At 39.5% G+C, this 25,109-nt stretch overlaps 4 protein-coding genes across 4 annotated transcripts; all 4 read left to right on the forward strand.

Annotated features, from left to right (window-relative positions):
• The first annotated feature begins 7,978 nt into the window (after window positions 1–7,978).
• Window positions 7,979–18,051, forward strand: LOC149923619 (progranulin-like). The gene is made up of 6 exons (XM_090161642.1): window positions 7,979–8,303; window positions 11,659–11,736; window positions 17,234–17,259; window positions 17,321–17,461; window positions 17,529–17,762; window positions 17,831–18,051. Exons 1-6 carry the CDS (start codon window positions 7,979–7,981, stop codon window positions 17,939–17,941), a joined length of 915 nt encoding a protein of 304 aa, XP_090017768.1. The 3' UTR covers window positions 17,942–18,051.
• Window positions 18,052–18,119: 68 nt separating this feature from the next.
• Window positions 18,120–19,319, forward strand: LOC149923620 (progranulin-like). The gene is made up of 6 exons (XM_090159885.1): window positions 18,120–18,405; window positions 18,477–18,503; window positions 18,586–18,630; window positions 18,702–18,832; window positions 18,895–19,065; window positions 19,135–19,319. The coding sequence occupies exons 1-6, from the start codon at window positions 18,294–18,296 to the stop codon at window positions 19,228–19,230; spliced, it is 582 nt and encodes a 193-aa protein (XP_090016011.1). The 5' UTR covers window positions 18,120–18,293; the 3' UTR covers window positions 19,231–19,319.
• A 1,472-nt stretch (window positions 19,320–20,791) lies between these two features.
• Window positions 20,792–21,716, forward strand: LOC149923621 (uncharacterized). The gene is made up of 3 exons (XM_090159886.1): window positions 20,792–20,991; window positions 21,058–21,269; window positions 21,335–21,716. The coding sequence occupies exons 1-3, from the start codon at window positions 20,877–20,879 to the stop codon at window positions 21,365–21,367; spliced, it is 360 nt and encodes a 119-aa protein (XP_090016012.1). The 5' UTR covers window positions 20,792–20,876; the 3' UTR covers window positions 21,368–21,716.
• Window positions 21,717–21,890: 174 nt separating this feature from the next.
• On the forward strand, window positions 21,891–23,045 carry LOC149923622 (indolethylamine N-methyltransferase-like). Its single transcript, XM_090159884.1, has 3 exons — window positions 21,891–22,200; window positions 22,285–22,495; window positions 22,554–23,045. The coding sequence occupies exons 1-3, from the start codon at window positions 22,047–22,049 to the stop codon at window positions 22,963–22,965; spliced, it is 777 nt and encodes a 258-aa protein (XP_090016010.1). The 5' UTR covers window positions 21,891–22,046; the 3' UTR covers window positions 22,966–23,045.
• Window positions 23,046–25,109: the final 2,064 nt, after the last annotated feature.

Below are 25,109 nucleotides of genomic sequence, written 5' to 3' on the forward strand. Positions count from 1 at the left end.
TACATGATAAACGAATATAAAATCAATCACTAAGACAATTCGTTGAACAAGAACAACTTTCCATATTAATTCTAATTAAATTCCAATAAAAATAAACTAGGCAAAGGTGACAAAAACTCCGTCCGTTACGACCGATATCGAAATCCGAATTTCCGCGAAATGACTACGTGTTTTGTAAAGTTTCGTACTACCAAAAATTTGTCTCCTTCCGCGTTAAAAAAATAGAGCTAAACGAATGTACGATGACCGCATAGTATTCCTCCACGAGTTCGCCAGTCTGTTTTGAAATTTTCGGTTTAATAATGTCGAGCAATGAAATTAATGGTAAATACATGATAAACGAATATAAAATCAATCACTAAGACAATTCGTTGAACAAGAACAACTTTCCATATTAATTCTAATTAAATTCCAATAAAAATAAACTAGGCAAAGGTGACAAAAACTCCGTCCGTTACGACCGATATCGAAATCCGAATTTCCGCGAAATGACTACGTGTTTTGTAAAGTTTCGTACTACCAAAAATTTGTCTCCTTCCGCGTTAAAAAAATAGAGCTAAACGAATGTACGATGACCGCATAGTATTCCTCCACGAGTTCGCCAGTCTGTTTTGAAATTTTCGGTTTAATAATGTCGAGCAATGAAATTAATGGTAAATACATGATAAACGAATATAAAATCAATCACTAAGACAATTCGTTGAACAAGAACAACTTTCCATATTAATTCTAATTAAATTCCAATAAAAATAAACTAGGCAAAGGTGACAAAAACTCCGTCCGTTACGACCGATATCGAAATCCGAATTTCCGCGAAATGACTACGTGTTTTGTAAAGTTTCGTACTACCAAAAATTTGTCTCCTTCCGCGTTAAAAAAATAGAGCTATTTCACCCCCCCCCCCCCCACTGTCATCCCCTTACGAGGCTGATGGAACCCTTTAATCTAAAAATGAGGGACCAAATATGGCAGGATTTTCGAATTACAACCGCCACTTATTTCCGAATTCCAACTTAGTCAACACTAGATGGCGTTCGGGAAACCGGAAACTTCTCCTTGATTTTGCTCCCAATAGTTGATTTTATAAAATGTCTTTACGGTTGCTCAACTTGTTGAAATGTGGACCTGGAATTACAGTTCAGCCAATGCCTAAGAATGAGTTCATAAACTCTTTAGTGGGATAGAAAACGGATCCACAGCTGAAGCGGGGAGGCAACATTTCAACAAGATGGCCAAGGTTATTTTATAAAAAGAACTATTTTTTATTCGCTCCTTCCCCCCTACCAAAATGGCCACCTGTATCTTTTGGTGGACGACCGATTTAGTACTTGTGAAGGTACCAGAGTCATGTCCTGGATGTATCATTATTTAGCCCATGGTTCCAGGTCCTAGTACTCTGAAAAAAAAGGAATTTTCCAAAGCCAAGCATCTGGCAAACTTTAGATAGTACGTCGGGCAAGACTGCCGAGTACTAAGGGTCACAAAGTCACCAAGATTGAATATTGCAGACCTGGTAAATTTCAGTAGCGTAACAATGTCCCTACGAACGGAAAGCGGGAAAAGATGAAGCTTTGCTAGTCGTTGATCGTTCGACACATGGCCGGGTGACTTAGCACGCAGAGACTTCGTTTAAAATCGGGTGAAACCCCGCTGAACACGTTCCAAAGTAGCAATGCCCTTTTTGAGATAAAGATTCCAAACCGGAGAGGCGTAGTCTAGTACTGGTAGACATATAGTGCTTGTGGAAATAATGGAAACTGTTCACCTGTTCGGTATGCAACAAGTGTTTCCTTTTAACCAGGTAGCTTTTTCTTGACATATTAAGGCTTAGCAAAAACCCGACATTCTGTTTACAGGTTAAAAGTTTCCATTATTTCAACCCGCACTAAATAAACAGTAACCTGCAGGTCCTGGCTTTCAGATATATTATTATTATTAGTAGGGGTTGACCCGGTTGGGTCAAGCCCAACCTAGCATTTCGACCAGAGGTCCATTGCGCAGCCCCAGCCTCTTAGACATAGAAAATCCCAGTCTCCGAAACGAAGCGCAAGATTTGCTCCGCTGAGATATTGGAAAGATCGCTCGTTTCCAGCCTGTGCATACCAAGATTCTCAAACCTTTGAGCCGCATAAAAATCACAGACACAAAGGACATTAGAGGAAGTTTCCACCTCGGCACATAGGACTCTCACTGATGCCAATCAGATGCAGATGTCTATTAAGCTGGCAGTGACCTAAAATTAGGCCCGTAACCACCATGATACTACTCATAGAGAGCGAGAACAACTCAGTTGCTCTTTTCTTGGAAGGCCCAGGAATAAACTCCTTGGCCTGCCTCTGACCTCTAGCAAAGCTTGACCTGTCTCCCAGCCGTAGCCCCCATGCACATGGCTGCGAACCAGGCCATTGGGTATTGGAATAGCAGGTTCAGCCATCTCATTGGCATGATGTCCCTTATGACCAGGCACCTAATATAGTTGAACCCTATTATGGGTGCCCAGTTCTGAAAGGAGATCCAAACAGCTAAGAACAAGCTTAGAAGTGATACTAAACCATATGTAACATAATCACTCATAAGTATGCCATAAAAGTATTTTCGTTAATGAAACCTTGTTCACGGGATATGACGTAAATTACATCACTTATAATTCCGTGACGAAATACGCGTCATCAACTTTACTGATTGGAAACGGAAGTTAGTGAGAATTCCTCGCGCGTTTCTGGCTTTGCCCATGTCAAGTTTAGCTCGTGTCTCGCGATCACGAGATTTTGTTTCCATGGTAACCTTTTCAATAGCGCAAGGATTATAAGCATTTTTGCATTTTTGGGTCCGCTTAAAGGGGCTCCAAAGTTCGGAGGCAAAATGTGTGTAAAGTCAGTAAAGTGCGAAATTTACGGTTAACTCTGCCCGCCTCTGCCTAGGCCGAGTGAGGGGTTGGGGGGAAGGAAAAGCATGCTCAATTTTCTTTTTTTTTTGCCACCGAACTTTGGAGCCCCTTTAATGTATGTTCCGTGTGAAACAAGGTCTCATTGAATTTTTTTCAATGGAAATGTTATACAGAGGCATACTTATGAGTAATTATGTTACATATGACTAAACTGATTAAGAGCTTTAAGGGCAGCCTGGCTGTCCGAGTAAATCTGAACAGTCTTGCCCCGATATTTCTTCTTAAGACAGAAGTCCACAAAAGCAAATGTCAGAAAACTCTGCATGAAAAACCGTAGTAAAAACGCCGAGGCTCTCAAAAAAAGCCAAATTTCTTAGTCTGACAGTAAACTCCAGCTCCTACCCCAAGATTTGCTTATGATACCCCTTACTCTACTAAAATAAAGATTAGCTTACTGTCGAGAGTGACACCGACGTATTTTACCCCAAATATTAAAATATCGTTGAACAAGTGTTGTACTTTCCTCCGATTGAAGGGAACCAGGCTCGTCTTATCAGGATTGACGGTGAGGCCAACCTCCCTACACCAGCATTCCACCTAGGAGCCACAAACACAACACCCCACACAAGGAGAACGCAAAAGTCGTGGATTTTCTTGCGTACGTTTTTCATTGGCTAGACGCTTTAGCGCCTGCTGCCGTCGGAAGGGGAAAATTCGGAAATTGTCTTACCCCCGCCCGTAAAACGTTCAGCGTAAAGGCTCGTGACGCTCGTCCAATGAAATTCGTACACCACCCTTCGTTAGCGTGTTTAAAGGCTAGCTGCGTTCTCTTTGTGTTTGTTGCTCCTAGATTCCACAGAGATGAGTGCTCATCATAGCCTAATAATCCTCGCGACGTCGTCGGCGTAACCAATGCCGTCACAGCCATCCCTGTTTAGCCTCACCAAGAGTTCATCCACAACCAGGCACCAATAATTGATGAGACCAAGGTGAGCCCGAGACCAACCGTAAGCTCATATACGAATTTAGTGAGGTGAGCTCGAGCCCAGCTCGTTGACCTATGGTAGCGACCGATCAGTCAACATAGAATCGATCCATAGACACAACGTATCATCGATACCGAAACGCTTAGCAGCCTTAAAAATGACAGTCTTAGAGACTTTATCAAAAGCCCCCTCGATGTCTAGAAAAACAGCTAACGCTATGTCTTTGAACTCAATTGCACGTGAAGGTAATTATGCCATGGATGTTATTCTCAGTAGATTTGCCCTTTTGATAGGCATACTGAGCATCTGTAACTCCAGGGCTGGGGAAAAAAACTCGGTTTTTTAATGAAATCATTTTTTTTAAACACTGCTTTATTTTACTTTTAATTTCTAATTTTCGCTTTTGTACAACCGTGCATACATATTAACATAAGTGGATCATTCTCTCTAAGTATACAAATTCCGGGTCTCAGTCGGGTATCTTAGTCTCGGTTTCGTGACGTCAGAGCTTGTATAGAGAGCAAACTCCAGAGAGATAAATTTTGAAAATATTTCGGCGGAAGCGCCACCGAGTGGTCAAGACGGCAACTAAAGGGGCGTTTATTGAACAAAACTCTACCGTTGGATTTGAAACTGACCTTGAACAAATATGGTATAGGTTTTTGGGGGGAAAAATTCGAGGAGCCAACCCCCAAAATTTATCTCTCTCGGGCCCTCGAGACATGTTTCAGACGTGAAACGTACCATAAGAAATTTAAGAAACGTTAGATTCGGCAGTATAAATTCAGAGTGAAGTTGAGGTGATACACAGTATAGGGCGGTTGTAAAAGGCTGCCAGACCGACCCCGACAAAGACTCTAGTCATAGGTAGCATAGCGTTTGGTCTACTTAGAGAGAATAATCCACTTATGATATTACCAATCAACTAAAAATTAATATGAGTAATAAAAAATATGCCTAGATTAAACCATGCACAATCTCTTTGAAAAAATGGTTTTATTTTCTTTGTACTTAAAAGTCTTACAAATTAATTTTTTAATCATTACTAATGAATCGAAAATTTTATAAGAAATTTAAACCAGCCAACCCTGCTCCTCTCTAATACAGGTTGTCCACTAAAATATGGACCACGGTGAATATCTCCAAAACAGTTTTAGGTACGAGTTTGAAATTTTTAGGTCGCATAGAGTGTGTAGGGGGAAACCTTCTTTGAAAATTTCGATGACCTTGAACCATGTCTTTGAAATTTGCTAGACAATCTCATCATGGTGGGAGATTTTAATATTCGGATAATTGTATGACCTTGAACCATGTCTTCAAGGTCATACTAAAATTATCTCGAGAACCATTAGGCTTAGAGCAGAAATGCCAATTAGAAAGTTAATGGTAATGTGACGAAGAACAACTTTCTTATTGGAATTTTTTCTCTAAACCTTATAAAAACAAATTTACGAATAATGATGAGGCAAAACTAATAGCGTCTGCTTTAGCCGTTAACTATGGGTTTCAATGGCGAACCACAGGGGGCGAGGCGATAGTTTTCGGTCGCTTGCTCACGGTTCGTAAAAATGCTCGCCGCACTCTTGCTAGTGCTCCACGTGGCTCCGGCTCCGACTTAAACCGTATCGACTCCATTTCCAGTTAAGGCCGCAGCCGGATCTGGAGCTGTGGCTCCGGCTCCAAGTGTTTTAAACCGGCTCCAATACTTTTTATAGTAATTTTTAGCAATCACTCTTTAAAGGGAATATAACCTCAGGTATTTGGTGTGGAACATCAACGTTTGCAGCTCTGGCCGCTATTGCCTTTGGCTTTAGAAATGTTTGGCGCCACTATACAGGGAAATTTGAAAAATTGAAGGGGTCTTCCATAAAGATAGCTTTGCAGGTTATATTCCCTTGAAGCACCAAAGTTAGTTTTGGTGCTTAAAGAGTGATCGCTATAAATAATTTTAAATATTATTTAAAAAAATATATTTCTTCCCCTTCATTAGTAATTAGTTTGTGTCAGAAACTAATTACTAATGAAGCTCAAAATATATTTTTTTAAATAATATTTAAAATTATTTACAGGGCACGCTTCAAAGTTTCTGAATTCTAGGTCTGTAGGTCATAGCAGTTCTTTTCAGAAATATTTGAATAGCGTATTCTTTCACAGACACATTAGTGTTATCTTTATACATACATGCGCTTAAAAAACAATAAGTGCAATCGGAGTCGACTCCTGGCTCCGGCTCCGGCCTCGGCTTCGGCTTTTTAGAGGAGCCGAGTTTTGACTCCGGCTCCGGCTCCAACAAATATTTGGAGTCGATATTGGGGATTTGTGCATATGTTTCGGTTTTTCACCACCATTTGGATTCGTGTAGCCATTTTGGACAGTCGTTATCCGAACTTTAAAATCAAGCTTAGCTGGACTTTGATATTCTTATGGTTCCCTGGACCAGAACTTACCCCTAGCTTCTTTTAAACCCGGTGGAAGAAATATTAAAGTTCATACTACTTTTAATAATAATTCCAGGGTTATTCAACTTTTTGGAGGTTGTATTACGACCCAGTACCAGTAATAATAAAATGTCATGGACATGTAGGTTAACTTAATCCCGCAGAATCGCCGATGTTATAACTATATTTCAAATATTTAAAAATTTTCAATCATCGTTTACATTAACTTAATAAACCCAAGAGGAATTTTATCGAAAATGAATATTTCGAGTTATCTGGTTTTGGAAATAAACCCAAGAGGAATTTTATCGAAAATGAATATTTCGAGTTATCTGGTTTTGGAAATAAGGTAGCGAAGCGCGAACGAGATGGCGCCTGTAACAATTTGTACGAAATTCAAATATGACAATAGTGCGTACGCACGAAATGGCCAGAAATCTCACTTAAAATTAAAACTTGAATGCAACCGAAAACGTAGTTCAGAAATGATCAGTACCAACTAAACATTTAATATTCAACCAAGTCGCTCTTAATTTAAAAAAATATGTAACTTTTAAGGCAAAAATCATCAAAACTCACTAAAATGGGAAAATTATTAACTCCTTGTGCTCCGATTCCAAAAATTTATAACGGGCTACCGAGGGTGTGCCATATGCTTTCGATTGACATATCAACGACCCTTTTAGACCTAATTGTTGAAGACTTATAGTCCAGGGAAAATAGGATTTAACCTTGAATAAATTAGGAGGCAGCTGAATTTTGGTTGGCTGGTAGTATATGACTAGATAAGCAAAACCCCTTTTACGCCCCCCTCAAGTTGGGAAATCATCGATTTTGATGTATACACTAATTTCGGAACGGCACTAGATAGAGAGATAAATGAGCATTCGTTTTAAAGGTCATAGCCAATGCTACCACTTATTATTACATGAAAAAACTATCTCTAACGGTTTGGCGGAAAAAATTAATATACAGGGTGTTAACTAGTCAATTACTCAAAATGAGTTTTATGTAAGAATTTGAAATTTTTATGTTGCATAGAGCGGGCCGGAGGACAAATGACAATGAAAATTTCAATGACCTTGAACCAGATATTCAAGGTCACTCAAAATGTATCTCGAGAACCATTAGGATTAGAAGAATGGTTCTAATTAGAAATGCGTTCCACGTCTTATTTTAAGTCTTAACAGCTTTGACCCGATCTGATTTGAACAAGGAGAAGCCGGGAAATGTTAGACCAAAAAACAAAAGTTCCTGTGTGGTATTCTAATCAAGATATGGCATTTAAGGGCTTATAAATCGAAAACTACCAGATCTAAGGGATGAAAATTATTGCTACACACCAAACCGAGTGAGAGAGTTCGAAATTTTCAAATTAGGATTACCTTGAAACATTAGTTCAAGGTCATTCCAATTTTATCTGGAGAACCATTATGTTTAGAAGAATGGTTCCAATTAGATAAATGCACGCCAAGGCTTTTTAAGTCCAAGTACCTTTTACCCGGGGTAAATAAAACTCCAAAATATGAGTTAATTGATTAAAGTCGTACCGACGGAACTCTCCAAACCTTCTACCATCTCACACAAGTATTTTACGAACTGTGAGGGGTTTTAACAGGAAGTGGCAATGGTAACGTATGACCACAAAACCAAGCAGGCAACTTACAATGTTAAACGTCGATGTCTTAGAGTATTTTAATGCATATCCCCGACGTAGTACGAGAGAAGCTCAGGCAGGATTGGGATTTTCGAATGTTTACGTTTCGGAAATTATCAAGAGAAACCACGCGCACGCCTACCACGTCCATCTTCATCAAGGACTTAAGGCTGCCGATGAAAACGCCCGTTTGTATCACAGTAACTGGTTGCTAGGTCAAATAGCAGTAGACCGTCAGTTTCATGGGGACATTCTTTTAGTCAACGTCCACGACACGCATTATTGGGATAGCCGCAGAACCCCCGCTTCAAAATGCCGACCTCACACCCAGAGACGTTTAGCCTAAACGTATGGGCTGGAATATTAAACCACCGAGTGGCTGGTCCAGTTTTCATTTTAAGGATGAATGGAGTAATCTACCTACCTTTATTGCAAAATGAGGTAGTGGAATTTTTAGAGAACCTCAAAAAAAAAAAGAATATCCTATAGTCTGGTATCAATATAACGGCGCCGGACGACATAGAAATCGAACATCGAAAGAATAAATTGATTTGCATATTCGCAATAAATGGATCGACAATAACGGACCACCTAAATGGCCGCCTTGTTCTCCAGAATTAACATCATTGGATTTTTTTAAGAAAAAGTTTATTTCACTCCATAAACGATGAAACTCTTCGTGAAAGAACTGGTCAAGAATTTGGCGATGTCACCGAAGAAATTCTAGAGAATACGATGAACTCGGTTGTCACACGAGCTCAAGCATGCGTAGTAGCCAATGGGAGGTATTTTTGAACACTTTATTATTAATTGAAAGTTAATCTTTAGTTTTTTTCTTTATTTATTAATCAAAATATTTGTAAATTATTCTTACGTTTATTAGTTGCTTATTTATTTAAATTTAGTTTATCTTGTGTTTAAAACTTAATAAAAATAGTCGGTACATCTTTAATCAACTAACGCTTATTTTGGAGTTTTATTTACCCGGGTAAATGGTAATTTGACATTAGAGCGCATCAGTGGCGGATTATGCAGTGGGCGCGACAAGTTTCCCAAGGTCAAGGGGGACCCAAATAAAGCTAAGCCTAGGGGCCCAAGTGGTTGTTAATGCGCCACTGGCGCGCATTTATCTAATTGGAACCATTCTTCTAATCATAATCGTTCTCGAGATAAATTTGGAATGACCTTGAACTAAGGTAATCCTAATTTGAAAATTTCAAACTTCTCCACTCGCTTTAGTGTGTAACGATAACTTTCATCCCTTAGATCTGGTAGTTTTCGATTTATAAGCCCTTATGCCATATCTTGATTAGAATACCACACAGGACCCATTGTTTTTTGGTCTAACATTTCTCGGCTTCTCCTTGTTCAAATTAGATCGGGTCAAAGCTGTTTAGACTTAAAATAAGACGTGGAACGCATTTCTAATTAGAACCATTCTTCTAATCCTAATGGTTCTCGAGATACATTTTGAGTGACCTTGAAGACCTGTTTCAAGGTTATTGAAATTTTCATTGTCATTTGTCCTCCGGCACGCTCTATGCAACCTAAAAATTTCAAATTCTTACATAAAACCTAAGACCATTTACCCCTGGACTACAATGCCAACGTTATAACTCCAATTTCAGAGTGTCCGCTACAAAACACCACCAAGTGGAGAAAATCCGCGAAAGTAATCCACAAACATGCAGCAACCCCCCTTTTTTTATCCCCCTTCTTTAGGAGGCGCACGATTCGCGCTCTCTTCCGCTGTTTTTCTCGAACTCGGGACGGGGCTCCTATTCATTTCTAGCGGGTGGACGAGTATCTAACACAGAGCTCGGCGTTTGGATAAGAAATAATCACTTTATTTATTTTTATCCACAAACGAAAATTATCGTTAATTATTAAATTGCTATATAGCCGTGGATAATATCCATGGATAAACAGTTAACCGTAATTTTTATGGTTAATCAAAACTTTAGCGGTTAATTTATCTGTTTCGCCGAGCTCTAATCTAACACCATGATAAAAATGATTAGAAAACATTTCCTAAAAAAATTCGAAAATTCATGATTAAACATACCTTCAATAAGTTCCCAAAACGTTTTAGGTGGAATTTCAATAAACTTTACCATGTGTTTTAAGCCTTGACGCCGTAAATAACGGGTAAAAATTGGTCACGACTCGCGGGGCGACCGAGTAAAATGTCGGGAGAGGAGGGCGACGCTATGAACGAAAGGAGCGCGAAGTGAACGCGTTTTTTCAGTCCGAATTCCCTTGTGGACGAGAGTTGCCTCTAAATAACGATGGTGGCGTTGGGGTTGCGGCGACACTAGCCTAACAACAACGACTATCTTCATTGCAGTCCAGGGGTAAATGGTCTTAAATAAAACTCATTTTGAGTAATTGGCTCTGTATGGTTTTCTAGTTAACACCCTGTATATTAATTTTTCCCGCCAAACCGTTAGAGATACAGTTTTTTCATTTAATAATAAATGGTAGCATAGGCTATGACCTTGAAAACGAATGCTCATTTATCTCTCTATCCAGCGCCGGCCCTAGGGTAGAGCCAGTGGAGCGGTCGCTCTAGGCGCCACGACAGCGGCCAGGTGGAAAGGGGCGCCAAAATTCCCTTTGAGAGGCGCGGGGCGGCGTGGCAACAATAGAAAACAATATCTCGCTCTACCCTGACCAAGGGCTAGGGCCGGCGCTGTCTCTATCTAGTGCCGTTCCGAAATTAGTGTGTACATCAAAATCGATGATTTCCCAACTTGAGGGGGGCGTAAAACTGGGAGCGGCGCTCGGAATCATGGGGACTTTTCAGGTTTTGCTTAACTAGTCATATACTACCAGCCTACCAAAATTCAGCTGCCTCCTAATTTATTTAAGGTTCAGTGTTTTTTTATTTTATTTTCCATGGACTATTATGTGGAATACGGCAGCGGCAGTATCGGCTACACCATAAGTCTATAATAGAGAAGTGAAATTTTTGAGGATGGTTTTACCGTTTGTTTGTTTTTTAACGCCGTAAGTTCCTCGCCGTAGGTTTTTTCTTGGATGCATTTAATCCACTTAATTTCGGCCGCTGCCATTTCCTCCGCGGTTATTGGGCCTATTTGTCTTTTTGGTTTATGGGTACGATCTACATTTCTTAGGACGTACGCCGTGACTCGAAGAGCCTTATCCAACAAGCTAAATCTGTTTAAATTTATTATCTTATCAAGACTAGGTTTTTGGGCGAAGCTTATTACTAAAGCGTGAGCGCGCCTTTCCCTGTCTAGCTCGTCTTTATCTACCTGTCGCTCTTCTTGGTTATCACTGGGCCACTGCGTCTTGGGCTCTCGAAGCCACCTCGGACCTCCCTCCCACATTTCGTGGGCGTTTAGTTTTTCAGCTGAAATTCCCCTTGTCGGGATGTCTGCGGGATTTTGCAATCCAGGACAGTGATTCCAATCCCCAGGATTGGTGAATTTTCCAATTTCTAATACCCTTTTGCTAACGAAAGGCTTCCAATTAGTAGGAGCGTCTTTAAGCCAGTGTAAAGCGATTGTGGAATCTGTCCACAGATAATTCTTAACATTTAGATTCGAAAATACGTCTCTGATGTAGTTCGTTAATCTGGCACCAAGGACGCAGCCCATTAATTCTAAACGAGGTATAGTCAATTTCTTGAGGGGTGCTACTCTTGTTTTGGAGGCTACGAATGAGACTCCTATTTCTTCGGAACTAGTTACGTAACGGACATATATTGTAGTGGCGTACGCGCTTTGGCTAGCGTCGCAAAAGGTATGTATTTCTAATTCAGTGACGTTACCGTTCCCTTTAAAATAGTGTCTAGATAACCTAACGTTACGTAGGAGTGGGAGCTCACTGTACCAAACCCTAAATTCATCGCGAAGTTCCCCCGTAATTTCTTGGTCCCAGGTTAATTGTTTTTCCCATAATTTTTGGAAAATTATTTTGGCCCTAATTGTAAAGGGGCCCAAGACTCCTATAGGGTCAAATATTCTGGCCATCGCGCTTAAGACGTGTCTCTTCGTGGGCCTAATGTCTTGTAGTATGTCCATTAGGGCATCCAAATTAAATGAAAACGTATCTTCGTCCGTTAACCATTTTAATCCTAATACTTTTAGATTACCCGGGTTTTCTTTTCCCTCGAATAAAGGAACGTGTTTTCGGGTTTGTTTTTTCTTACCCCAGAGGGCTCTTAATTCGGGAGAGTTCGTTTGCCATTTACGAAAGTTCATGTTAGCGCTGCTAATTAGCTTGTTGACGTTTACTGATAGGTCAAACGCTTCGCTGACACTTTTGTCCCCTCCCGTTAGATCGTCTACGTATAAATCGCGGTCCAGGGTTGTTACCGCCTTTTTATCGGCCTCCTTCGTGTGGTGAATGTGGTATTTGATAGTATTTGCCAGTAAAAATGGACTAGCGGTGATTCCGAATGGCACGCGTGTCATTCGAAGATGGATAAAATGATTTTCCATTAGTTTGTTACTCGAGTCCTCGTTATACCACAAAAACCTCACGGAGTCCCTTTCGTTTTCTGATAGCGCGATTTGTAAGAACGCCTTTTCTATATCTGCTATAAACGCGATTTTATGAATTCTAAACCTCAACAAAATTAGTAGTAAGTCGGGGTTTAAGTTAGGTCCGCTGAATAATAGGTCATTCAACGAGGGTGCGCCCTTAGCGTGTGAGGAGCCATCTAGAACCACTCTCACCTTAGTCGTGACGCTGTCGCGTTTTACCGCCTGTGGTGGGAGATAATACGTGCCCGGGGGTTTTATTTCCGGTTGGGGGACCTTCTCGACTATTCCTAAACGTAATTGTCGCCTTGCATTCTTCGTACAATACTGGGTCTTTATTAAATTTTTTAATCAAGCTATTTCCCCTAATAGTGGCCTGTCCTAAATTATCTGGTAACGCTAATTTATCAGTTTTCCAGGGAAACGTTACGTGATATCTACCGTCAATCATTTTAATTTCACGGTTGAAATTTTCCACTATTTCGGAATTCTTTAGATCCATATTTGTTTGTTCCCCATCTTCTATACCCATGCTTTCTAAAGTCCAATGTTTTTCCATTGTTTTGGAAATTTCCCTTTCGGTTACGATAATTCGGAGATCGCTGATTTGGTTGCAGTGTACTCCAATTCCCCCTTCTTTTTCTCCGCAGGGACCTTGTACGGTCCATCCGAAACAAGTTTCTAGCGCCACTAGTCTTGAACTAAATCTTTCGATCTTTCCGGTCACTATCGCGTAATAGTAATCTCCTCCAATAAGGACGTCCATGCTAGAGCTATCCATCAATTTTTTACTAGGTCTATCGGCTAATTGTAGGCCTTTCATTTGCATGTAATTTTCTACTTCCTCACAGTTTAGAGACGTTACGGCATTACAAACGTACGGAACCTCAATGGCGATAATTTCTACCCTTTGTTTAGGGTTGCGCGTATTTTATAAAGTTAACCTAACTTTATTTCGAATATCTTGCGAAGTACTTTTCGATCCAAATTTACTTATTTCTATTTCAATTCTTCCCACGATGGGTAATTCTAGTTTTTTCGATAAATCTTGTCGTATAAAGCAAGCTTGAGCCCCAGTATCTAACAAACATCGGATTTCCACCCCCTCCGAATTATTGGGAGGTCTAGCTATGGCGAGGGCCGTTTGCAGTAGTACGGTTTTCCCCCCTTCCCCGATTGATGCCTTGGCGCAAGCTACGTTGGCTGAAGCTTTCTCGTCGTCTTTCCCCATTTCGCTATTGTTATCCAACCCTTTATTCACTTCGTTTTGTTCACATAGCGCGAAATGATGCCTTCTCTTACATTTGCGGCAATTTTTAAATTTGGAGTAACAATTTTGCATTTGATGAGAGACCTTGAGACAGATATAACACCTTTGTTGGTCCCTAATCATTTGCCTTTTTCTTTCTAGAGAGTGTTTAACGCAATTAAAGCTTTTGTGGGAATTTTCTTGGCCAAATACGCAATAAATGTTGTCCCCATAATTAGTATTATTTCTGCTGTTTTGGAAATTAGGTTTTTCTACAACGGTAGTGAGCGCCGAAGCTGAATTTGCATATTTAAAGGGTTTTTTAGACTGATTTTCGTTTAAATTATAGGAATTATACTCCTTGAAATTATTAGAAACCCCCGCGCCTAAAAGGGCCGAAGTTTCTCGGCTTTCTACTTCTTGTTTTAAAAACTCTAATAGAGCATCTACATTCCAATTAGCATCTTTCACGTGCTTCCTACTGTATTCGAGTCTTATTTCGTCAGGAAGACATTTTAATAACGTGGGGCATAAAAATGTACCGTTAGCGACCGTGCTCACACCGAGCGACCTCAGACTTCTGATATTAAGTTCACGAGAGTCAAATAGTCGCCGGAGTGCTTTATGATCGTTAACTTTTCTAACGGGTTCCATGTTAAGCAATTTACTCATGTGAGTATGAATAATTAAATCGGTACGCCCAAATCGATTATCTAGAATTTTGATGGCTTCGTCGTACGTTTCATTTGACGCGTACAATCCCGCTAAAGCTAACTTAGCGTTGCCTTCTAAATAAGACAATAAGTAGTTGAATTTTTCAACTTTTGGTAAACTCACATTATCATGGATTGCGGTCTTAAATTGATTCCAAAAACTGTTGAATTGGGTGATGTCTCCGTTGTACTTCTGAAGGACGAGTGTAGGTAGTTTCGTCCCCGTCTGGAATGATGCGTTTGTTCCGGTTGATCCTGCAGTGTTGGGGCTCGTAAGTCCGGTTCCGCCATTGATGGGGTTTGTAGATCCGGTACCGCCGTTGATGGAGATTGTAGAGCCGGTACTGCCGTTAATGGAGTTCGTAGAGCCGGTACCGCCGTTAATGTGGTTCGTAAGGCCGGTAGCGCCGTTGATGGAGATTGTAGTGCCGGTACCGCCGCCGGTAGTATTTGCGGGCAATGTGGAGCCGGTACCGCCGCCGATAGTATTTGCTGAGCCGATACCGCCGTTATTCGTGAGAACCGCACTGCCGGTTACATCACTGAGTTTCCGGATTTGGCGCTGGGCTTTTCTGGTGATTAAAGTGATTTTTTCCCTGTATGTTTCGTAGGCTGTCTGTATATCTCTCTCCATATCCTCATCGTTGTCGATGAGTACCACTATTTTGGAGTCGTATTGAATTAGGTCGGCCTCCTTTTGTTGTAGTATCAGGATCGCGTCGTCTAGATCCTCCGCAGTGGTGTGTGAATCGTTAATGAGGGTCTCGATTGAAGTTATTTGTCTAGTAACGAGACATCTAACGATTTTGCGTGATGACTTTAGATTCATCAACTGGGCTTCACGTTTCGCCTTCGCCTGGTCGGGCTGTTGAGCTGGATCCGGCATTGTAGTTTAGGTTCCCGTAGTCTGGGCTGGTTGATCCTCAAGTATTGGATCCGCTGATTCCCGTAGTCTGGGCTGGTTAATTAGATTTTTGTTGAAAGATCTCCTGAGTATCGGATCTTTATTTTTCTCTCGATAACTATTCCCTAATCTGGTTTTACTTCCCTTGTTTCCGGCACCATGTAGTTTTTAGTTTTAGGAACTACCGGGGTTGGGAGAGCTAATTATTTTTACCATAGCGCCGACTGAAAAACGCTAGGTTTACTTTTGCCTGCTAGATTAGGGACTTAAAGTATAGTTAAATAATAACGATGTTGGTGAAAAAGAAACATTTTATTTCGCGTCAAGTCATGACTCATGAGAGAATTTTAGAAAGAGACAGTGGTTACATTTTTGCGGAGGAGGTATTTATAGATTTACAAGAGGGGGGAGAGGGACCAAGGGGTCAGGTGGCGCCACTGGTGGAAAGAATGTCTAAATCTTTCCCTTCCAACCCGTGACGCTGCACTTTTCCCACCTTGACCCTCGTGTTGCAATTCACGGGGGCGCGTACAATGGGTAAGATATTTCGGCTTATAACTATACAAGAAAATAGACAAATACATTAGTGGAAATTTTACTTCCAGACAATCTGGCGCCTTAATATTTTCTCGCGACAACTTGTTTTATTTTTAGTTCTTTAACAAATTATTAAAGGTTTTCACAACTTTCGGCGTGCTTTTAAGGGCACCGTATGTTTGTTATGATAGATCAAATTTGATTTTTAACTGGATGAATGACAAGGTGATTAAGACCGTTCTTAATGCACTAGTTTGTTGAGAAAGTGCTGCTTTTGGTAAAAATTACCTTTATAGGTGGTTATAGTGCGCTTATCAAGTTAATGTACAGGGTTATTGAAATATTGATCCTAATGAACAGGTTGTAATTAAATTATTTGTGGTTCTTAAGAATTAGTGCCCTGATTATGATAAAGGAAAGGGTAATTGAGTTATTTTACAGGGTAGTTGAAATTTTGGTGAAATTTACACTTAAGTTGTTATACTTCGCTTATTAATTTAATGTACAGGTTGATTGCAATATTGTTCATAATTAATAGACAGGTTGATTAATAAAGCGTGGTCATGGGTTTTGGAGTTAAAATTACTCTTTGGTTGTTAATGTTTAGTGGGTTAGTTATGTTAAACGCAGGGTGATTGTGATATTGTTTTTAATGTAAATGAAAACGCACATTTACGACAAAATTCCTCTTTGTGAAGTTAATGTACAAGATGATTGAAAATTTAAGTAAATTTAATGTTCAAAATATATTTAAATTTGGAGAGATTGTGTGTACTTAAATATCCGTGACATCTTGTTTTTTTCCGTAGTGGCAAGTCCATCGTTACAAAAGTTCAACCGCCATTTTGAAGCTTAATTTATTTATTCGAATGGGAGAAAATGAAAGCCAATGGCAGAGCGCTAAAATGACGTTACTGTGCCATCTTTTCCCTTCTCTCTCTCTCTTGAGATAGAGTGGGCGATCTGAACTATGTACCGGTTGTGTTGTAGACAGAAGTATACTGTTTCAAGTGGTCTTCGTTTATCTAATCATGGGTTGAGTTATTTCTTGGAAGGGGGTTTTTCGGGAGGGAACAGAATGAGGAAGAAGGCATTGGCTCTGATTGTAAAGCAAAAGTAAAATTTTAGTGTTCGGTCGGCGCCCGATATCAAAGAACTTCATTTTTGAAACTGAATAATTTTCCAAAAGCTATCATGGTTAGATTTGGTCTTTGTTCGCATTTATTAGTTTTTATTTTGTCGTTTTATTCTTCGTCTTCGACAATCTTGCCAAACAAATTTGATAGTAAGCTAATTGTTTTATTCCATTTATTGAGTTGTTTTTGTATGTACTTAATATATTTTTTTAAAGGTCGTGGTCAGAATGTGATAAGTGAGGTAATTGCGGTGTGTTTAACATCGTTATTTGAAATATTGTAATCTTTCATAATATTGACAGAACTTGGCCAATCCAATTTTGGGTGTTGTGGTGTGTCCAGGTGGCGAATTTCAATGCCCTGACGACAACACATGTTGCAAATTGGCCAGTGGAGATTGGGGATGCTGTCCTTTGCCACAAGCAGTTTGTTGTCCTGACCAGGTATGGTTATAAATATATAGAATAAATCGTGGGATGTATCGTGGGAAATGTTAATGTCAACGAATAGATTCATTGCTGTCCATCGGGAGACACTTGTGGAGAGGGTAGGTGCCAATCATCAACTAACTCAACGCCGATGACTAAGAAGATGCCAGCAACACCCATTCCCCGCCATGAAGTGAAGAATGTGGTATGTCCCGGTGGCGAATACCAATGCCCGGATGACAACACTTGTTGCAAATTGGCCGCTGGAGATTGGGGATGTTGTCCAATGCCAGAAGCAGTTTGTTGTAACGACCAGGTATAGTTAAAAACCAGTGGAATTTATCGTGAGAAAATATCATGCAAAATTTTAATGCCAACGAATAGATTCATTGCTGTCCATCTGGGACATCTTGCGAAGGAGGTCAGTGTAATAGGGGTTCTTTCTCTGTTCCATGGTCTACCAAATACCCTGCAACTCCAGTACCCATGGTGTAAAATTCATCTTACCGCTATTAACTGTATTTGACGTTGTTTTTACAGTTTTTTCATAAAATCTTTTCTTTATTGGTGGTTTCATAAATATCAATAAAGTCATTAGACAATCACGAATATTTTACATAGTACGAACGCAACTACGCATATAACACATAGTCAATCTTAAAAAAAAAACAGATAATGTCGAGTTTTTATTTTCTAATTGAAATCTAATCGCGTCCTAACTAGACATTTACCTATTTTAAAATCCAGTTCCGTATTACACATTCTATTTGCCTACTATGCTTAGTATAAAAGGAGAGTTTACAGTTTGGGAAATAGTCAATCAATCAATCAATCAATCGTACTCAGGATGGTTCTTACTAGCCTTGGTTTGGCCATTTTTGGAGTAATTTTGGTTCAAGTAAGTGGAATTAAAAATGGTAGTAATACTGTTTGCCCTGATGGTTCTCAGTGTCCCGGAGGTAAGCGATAAATTATGAAACGTATGTTGAGCTGTCGTAGACTTCAAGTATTAATTTGTTCATGTACTTAGATAATACATGTTGTCCCATCGAATCAGGTACGTTAATTTTCTCCAAGTTTTTCTCAGATTGGATTACAATGTCTTTGACCCTAAATACGTTGAAATTTCTAAATTTAAGGAGGATATGGTTGCTGTCCGTATTCCTTAGGATCTTGTTGCTCGGGTAGATACACCTCACGCTTTTTCTCTGATTTCTGGAACAAAATCTTTAACGTAAAAAATTTTAAATTTTAGATAAGAAACACTGTTGCAAATTTCTATATATTTGTATACTTGGTGACGTTTGCATTTTGCCAAATCAGAACTCATCGGCAGTTTTGTTCAAATCCGAAAAACCAAAAAGCAACGAGTGCCCCGGCGGACGGGTAAAAATTTTCGCCATTTCGGTTTAAAAATGTATAACTTGAATAGACGTGGTTCAATGCAGACATGCCCTGAAACTGAAACATGCTGCGAAGGCTCCGATGGTTCAGTCGTATGTTGCCCATTCCCGAATGGCGTGTGTTGTAATAACGGAAACAGCTGTTGTCCTAGTGGATCAACTTGCGATTTAAAACATCAAACATGCAATAGTCAAATTAAATGGACTAACCTCCAAGTAGGTGTTTATATTTGGTTAATAACACGCTTTTTATCTTTTAACTAATATTATGTATTTATGTACTAGGCGAAAACATTTCCTGGGTTCTATAAATATGAAGATTATCGTCCTGCAAACAGACGTAAAGGGATACTTAAATATTTTGTTAATCTTTTTCCTTAACGCATCAATTGAACTAACCACTTTCATTATTAAATAAATTCACCTTGTATCTTGCTGATTTTTATAATTAAAAATATTTCTAAAATATATTATTAATAATTTGCATGTTCTTAGGCATAGGAAAAAATAATTTATTTATTCTAGAGAAAACATCTTTGTTATGACGATCTGCGGCCACCATGGTCTAATTTACCGTAGCACGAGAGGGTGGGAAAGGAAAAAGGTTGTCGGCGCAAAGAATATAAAGCCCCAGGAATGGAAGGATTGATATTATTGGCCGCGTGTTTTGGTTGCATTAGAAACTTCCGGCAGAGCGAATCAGAATAACCGGAAACGGTTAACTCAACCCGGTCTATCTTTTAAAACGAGAGGCGCAAAAGTTCCACTAGACGGAGCTACACCTTCCATTCCTGGGGCTTTATATTCTTTGGTCGGCGTGTGTCTCAATCGCGGGGGATGTCATACGTTTTAAGGAACCAATGAGCTAGCAGACTAAAGCCCAGTTCACACTATACATTTAATTGGACCACTTAATTGTATCCCACTAATTGTAAGCAAGAAAATTGTATAGCGTGAACAGAAAACGTGGGAGTTATTGTTACAATTTTTCTGTTCACACTTTACAATTTTCTTGCTTACAATTAGTGGGATACAATTAAGTGTCCCATTTAATTGTATATAGTGTGAACTGGGCTTTATTATTTTTTTTAAGGGGATTGAGCTTGCGGTTAGAGCAAGCCTTGGGTGGCTAACCTTTCAAGCTCAAGGGTCAATTTCGAAATATGTCTCAGGCCCCAAAACACGTGGTCATTTCGCGGAAATTCGGATTTCGCTATCGGTCGCAACGTACGAAGTTTTTGTCACCTTGGCCTAGTTTGCTTTTATTGGAATTTAATTAGAATTAATATGGAAAGTTGTTCTTGGTCAATGAATTGTCTTAGTGATTGATTTTCTTTTCGTTTATCATGTATTTTATTATTACCATTAATTTAATTGCTCGACATTATTAAAACCGAAAAGTTTAAAACAGACTGGCGAACTCGCGGAAGAATACTACGCGGTCATCGTACATTCGTTTAGCGCGACGTGCGCCCTCTAGTGGCGGTAATCGAAATCATAATCCGGGCTGGCTATGTGGGGGGGGGGGCGCCAGTTTCTCCCCTTACGAGGCTGACATGTAACCCTTTAAGCGCGGGCCTCAATACAAATAATTATCGACTACTGTGCCCGAAATTTAAAACTCGGCGGGCCCGCGTCTTGGTCATCCTTGTGTTAGAGCTGATTGAGATTGGGAGCAACGCTAAATATCTTCTAAAAATAGTCATTCTTCCGAATTATAAATAAATACATTTTTGTTTTATGTATATGATACAAAGCTCACCCAGGCGGTAATTGGGAAAGGTTTATAAAAATATAGCAGTTGCTGATAAGAGTTGGCGTGGGTTTGATATCGCTATGATTATTACACAACTTACTGATAAAGGGTACATGTAGTTGCGATTTGTTATCCGCATAAAGTATGGTCTGTTACCTTATTACAGGAATAACTAGAATATAAGAAAATAAAAGTGACGCGAAGTCATTGTCATTTGTTTCCAAGTTCCGTCTCATTAACATTATAGTTTTCAAATTGTCAGAACCTAATCATGATTCGACGTAATCTTCTATTATTTTTATTTTTATTTACATTTGCTCTTACTACCCAAATGGAGTTAGGGAAGAACCATTATTGTCCTGGAAAAACCGGCATGTGTCCTGACAGTAAGTGTTTCAAATGATGAGAGTCGTATATGTAAAGCGTGAAATATAACTAAGTGTGCTAATCAGGGGAAACCTGCTGCCCAGCAAAGGCTGGTGGATACGGCTGTTGCGAGTTCGAAAGCGCCCATTGCTGTTCCGATAAGGTTACGTGCTGTCCTCGTAACAGCTTTTGTATCCTTGGGTTCTGCATTTCTTATAAGAAACATCACAAACAACTTGATTCTTCTCATGATCATCCCAATGGAGGACATAATACTCTATCATTGACAAAACTCAAGGTATTCATCATATTCTTTCGAATTCTTTTCACATGTAGTGTAATATAATTTATATTTATATAAAGCCATCTACGAGAGTTCACGGGGATAACCAGTAGCATTTTCTACTTCTTGGTAGTTCGGTCGATAAGACTACTCCCTGATCAGCGAAAGTCAAAGTTCTTTCAATTGTTACAACGAGACTTCACTTAGCATTTTCAATTAATACGGAGCCCCCTAGCTGACAAACATTCAACAGCTCCATGAACTTCTCGCGTCACCCGCTAGGTGGCTCTGTGTTAACTGTAAAGGTTAATTTGCTTATTTTATATTAGGAAACGATTTACTACGAAATACCTTGTAAGCCTACACATAGTTTCTTGTATGTATGTATGACCTGGAAATAATTTTATCTTGTTCAATATGGTTCCACTGTTAAATTGAAAATAAATTTCAGTTTTATACGAAGCTTTTTATATGACTATAAAGTATTGATGTAATTTCAGGGTTGAAAAACAATCTTAAAACGTTTATCAGTTCCTCTACGCGAACCCAAAAATAGAGATAACTGAAACGGCACTCAGCCGTAGATAGTCAAATTGATGATAGCAACGAATTAGGGTCAACTGAGTTTAAAATATCAAGATAGTCTTTTGCAAGACTCGAGTCTTTCCATGTAGTCTATTTCAAAAAGACTCCGCTTATCAAAGCGTAAGATACTCTTATAAAAAAAAGATGAGTATTGGGTAGGCGTTCAACTCCATCATTCGGGTTGAAGATCTATTACTTAAGTTAGAAATGGCGTTCGACTACCACAGAAATAAGCTTCGGAGACACTACGAAAAAGACTTCAACTCCGCGGAATATCTCGATGAATATTACAATCATGCTGAACCAGTACCAGCCTGGGATTTGTACATGTTAAGAAAATTGGAAGAAACATTCCGAAAAGGTAGGTAGAAAACAAATATATTTTGGAGGACAGAACTTGGTTGGTGTCAACTACAGTAGTTCCGGTTTTTGTTGTCTTTGTTAGGACTTATAACTGGTGGTGACTGTTTGGAAGTTGGTTGCGGACCAACTGTCCACCACCTCGCCTTCGCCAGTCGCGTATGCGACACCTTGACCTTTAGTGATATTTCCGAGGACAGTCTTCAATTCCTGGAAGATTACCGGACAAATGGCGAGCTACCGTTCAAGAAATTCAAGCATCTGTTTGAACACGTCGCCAAGCTCGAAGGCCACGAGTAAATTCTTAATATTGAATTTTATTTTCCTCGTTATAACCGCACTTTGCCTTCGAAGGAATGTGGCGGAAGGAGCTATTTCAATTGAAAGTCGTTTGAAGGTCAAAATTCGCGAGGTGATTCGATGCGATGTCTTGGAGAGCAAAATGTTGGACTCTAAAGATGCCAAGTATGACGTTATATTAAGCAGTGGGTGTATAGAGTTGGCGTCGGTTACGTTTGATGATTTCATTCAGTGTACCAAGAATATGACCCATTACTTGAAGCCAGGGGGGTATCTGATTTTAACTGGGTTCATGAGTGCAAATTTTTTAAACTTGCCCCATCTCACTTTCGATTTACCTCTTGTCAATAGAAGTTTAAGGAAAGCGGGACTTGAAATATTTGACCTTGACGAAACCTTGTTGAAAAAGAATGATGACCAGACGGAGGACATCAAGTGTTTCCTCGGAGTAGGCAGAAAAGATTAATTAAATTTAACTTTATCTTTTCATCCTTACAGTCTTACCACTTGTTTTTAATAAAGTAATCAATACGTTTATATATTAAAGATGTTGTTATTACTTGACTGAACCAAAGTTATAAAGAACGAATACGATATATTCTGATTCCTTCATGATTTTTCATACTGGATGCATGTATCTTAATCGGTTCCCCTTTATTTAACAGTTTAATTTTTTAATATAGGGTTTAACCAAGATTAAATTAATTGCACCCCCAAAGTTTAAACTTTGTAAAAACATTTGGCTTATGGTTCCGTAAATGATCTAACAAAAAGTCCACATGGACTGAGTACCTTGATGTAAAATGTAGAAATTAAACTGCGTAGGGATATTTACTTCTATTTATAATAGTTTTAGTAAATCGTGACGTATTTTGTCTTGGACTATTTCATCTTTCACATTTCTAAAAATCATCCTAAGCCTAAGGAGTTTCGATAATGAGGCATACTTCTCTCATAAGAGTGAGTCCCCTTAGATTCCTGGTGCAAGCTCCAAGGAGGATAGTAACAGTAGGCGCCAATAGGCCCAATTTTTAAGGACTGACACGACACAAGCGCCATCTGAGGAAAGCCCGGTAAAATAAACACAATTACTTAAACAATAAACTTCCTTTAAAAAAACAAAACAAAAAACAATTACGTCATCGGTTATGTACGGTTGGAGAAAGGAATGATAACATTAATTGTTTCCCGAAAATATCCAAGTTATCAATCGAAGTTTAGAGGCAATCCTTGACAATAACAAACGTGTTTCAAACAAGTGTTTGCGTTATTTTTAGATGCAAAACCTGGAGTTGATTTATGTGGTATAACTGTTTGAATTTGGTGCGCTCTCACACTCCTTATTTTATAACGCGCTCAACAGAGGTGCCTGTTTACAATAGAGACGTTAAGCCAGCACCAGAAAATGTTCAGAAAACGTGTAGAGGGAACTTGTAGAAGGTGCAGGCTGTACACAAAAAGGTAAGTCTACAATCTTACAAGTTCCCCCTACATGTTTTCGGGCGGTGGCTTAACCTGTCTATTGTCTCGTAATTATTTGGTATTAATGACTATATAACAGTTAAATAATAACACATGGTGGCAGCGCAACTACTCATTAGTTTTTCAGGAAGCTTTAAGAAAAGATTTACAAGCTTTTGACACAGGAATATTCTTCTACGCTAGGTTAGAGTTTTTCATTCGCAAAAGGCTTATTGCTCGTCACAAAGGGGTACAGCGAACGCAGCGCAAAGCTAGGTGCAGCGAACGAAGGTTACACCAAGTGACCAAAGCGAATGAAGGTTGTGACCAAAGCGAACGAGACTTAAAACACGGTTTAGTGAGCGAGGTCTAATTTCTAATGGCCGACAATAACTTCCCCCCTCCTGCGCAATTTGATTTTAGTAAAGCGGAGGACTGGCCTCGACCACGGCCCACTTCGCATGCGCTCGCGTTCTCTCGCCCCATAGCGGCCCGCCCAATCAACCCAAAATAGTGAATTCCATTTGTGGCCGCTACGTAGGCTGTGGCGCTATAATCTAACCCCTCTTTCACATTGAATCCTACGGAGATATGTTGGTTTTTGATTCATTATGAAAAGATTGAGAATTAATCGGCATTTTCAAGGAAATGAAAGGTAAATCAACTCTTTTTATACGTTATAATAACTTATTAAAAAATTTTACTTTTGATTTTCCCGCCGAAAATAATATTTTAAAATCCAAGATGTCAGCGGCTCTCGCTATTCAAGGTTCCTAGAAAAAAATTATCGCTACTGTGTCAGCGGGCACTCTGTAGCTAAGCCAATAGTAAATATTTTAATAACTGAGAAATTGAATCGTGTCTGCCGTTCTTGGTGATTTCAATGCACCCTCAGTTGACTGGACGACGTGTACCACTCCTAGAGGTAAACGCTATTTCGACAGCAAACTGTTACGAACATGTCAGGAATCTCTTCTGCAGCAGCATGTCACGCACCCTACTCGATATAGAGGATCCGACAATGCGAACGTCCTGGACTTGGTATTCACCTTCGAGTGGGATACGCTAACTTCTCTAAAAATTGAAGCCCCACTGGGAAAAAACGACCATGCGCTACTGCAATTTGAATTTGAGCACCTTTCGACTTGG

This window comes from Leiobunum rupestre, chromosome 10, assembly GCF_980474605.1.
Source record: "Leiobunum rupestre chromosome 10, qqLeiRupe1.1.hap1, whole genome shotgun sequence".
NCBI lineage: Eukaryota > Metazoa > Arthropoda > Arachnida > Opiliones > Sclerosomatidae > Leiobunum > Leiobunum rupestre.

Excerpts from the sequence above, each read along its gene's own strand:
- LOC149923621 (XM_090159886.1), top strand. The coding sequence starts at position 20,877 with ATGATTCGACGTAATCTTCTATTATTTTTATTTTTATTTACATTTGCT. Across the intron at positions 20,992-21,057 it reads AACCGGCATGTGTCCTGACA|GGGAAACCTGCTGCCCAGCA; the intron begins GTAAGTGTTTCA and ends TGTGCTAATCAG. Across the intron at positions 21,270-21,334 it reads TATCATTGACAAAACTCAAG|CCATCTACGAGAGTTCACGG; the intron begins GTATTCATCATA and ends ATTTATATAAAG.
- LOC149923622 (XM_090159884.1), top strand. The coding sequence starts at position 22,047 with ATGGCGTTCGACTACCACAGAAATAAGCTTCGGAGACACTACGAAAAA. Across the intron at positions 22,201-22,284 it reads GGAAGAAACATTCCGAAAAG|GACTTATAACTGGTGGTGAC; the intron begins GTAGGTAGAAAA and ends TGTCTTTGTTAG. Across the intron at positions 22,496-22,553 it reads GCCAAGCTCGAAGGCCACGA|GAATGTGGCGGAAGGAGCTA; the intron begins GTAAATTCTTAA and ends TTGCCTTCGAAG.
- LOC149923620 (XM_090159885.1), top strand. The coding sequence starts at position 18,294 with ATGGTTCTTACTAGCCTTGGTTTGGCCATTTTTGGAGTAATTTTGGTT. Across the intron at positions 18,406-18,476 it reads TGGTTCTCAGTGTCCCGGAG|ATAATACATGTTGTCCCATC; the intron begins GTAAGCGATAAA and ends TCATGTACTTAG. Across the intron at positions 18,833-18,894 it reads ACGAGTGCCCCGGCGGACGG|ACATGCCCTGAAACTGAAAC; the intron begins GTAAAAATTTTC and ends GGTTCAATGCAG.
- LOC149923619 (XM_090161642.1), top strand. The coding sequence starts at position 7,979 with ATGTTAAACGTCGATGTCTTAGAGTATTTTAATGCATATCCCCGACGT. Across the intron at positions 11,737-17,233 it reads TTTGGCTAGCGTCGCAAAAG|GTCGTGGTCAGAATGTGATA; the intron begins GTATGTATTTCT and ends ATTTTTTTAAAG. Across the intron at positions 17,763-17,830 it reads CAGTTTGTTGTAACGACCAG|ATTCATTGCTGTCCATCTGG; the intron begins GTATAGTTAAAA and ends GCCAACGAATAG.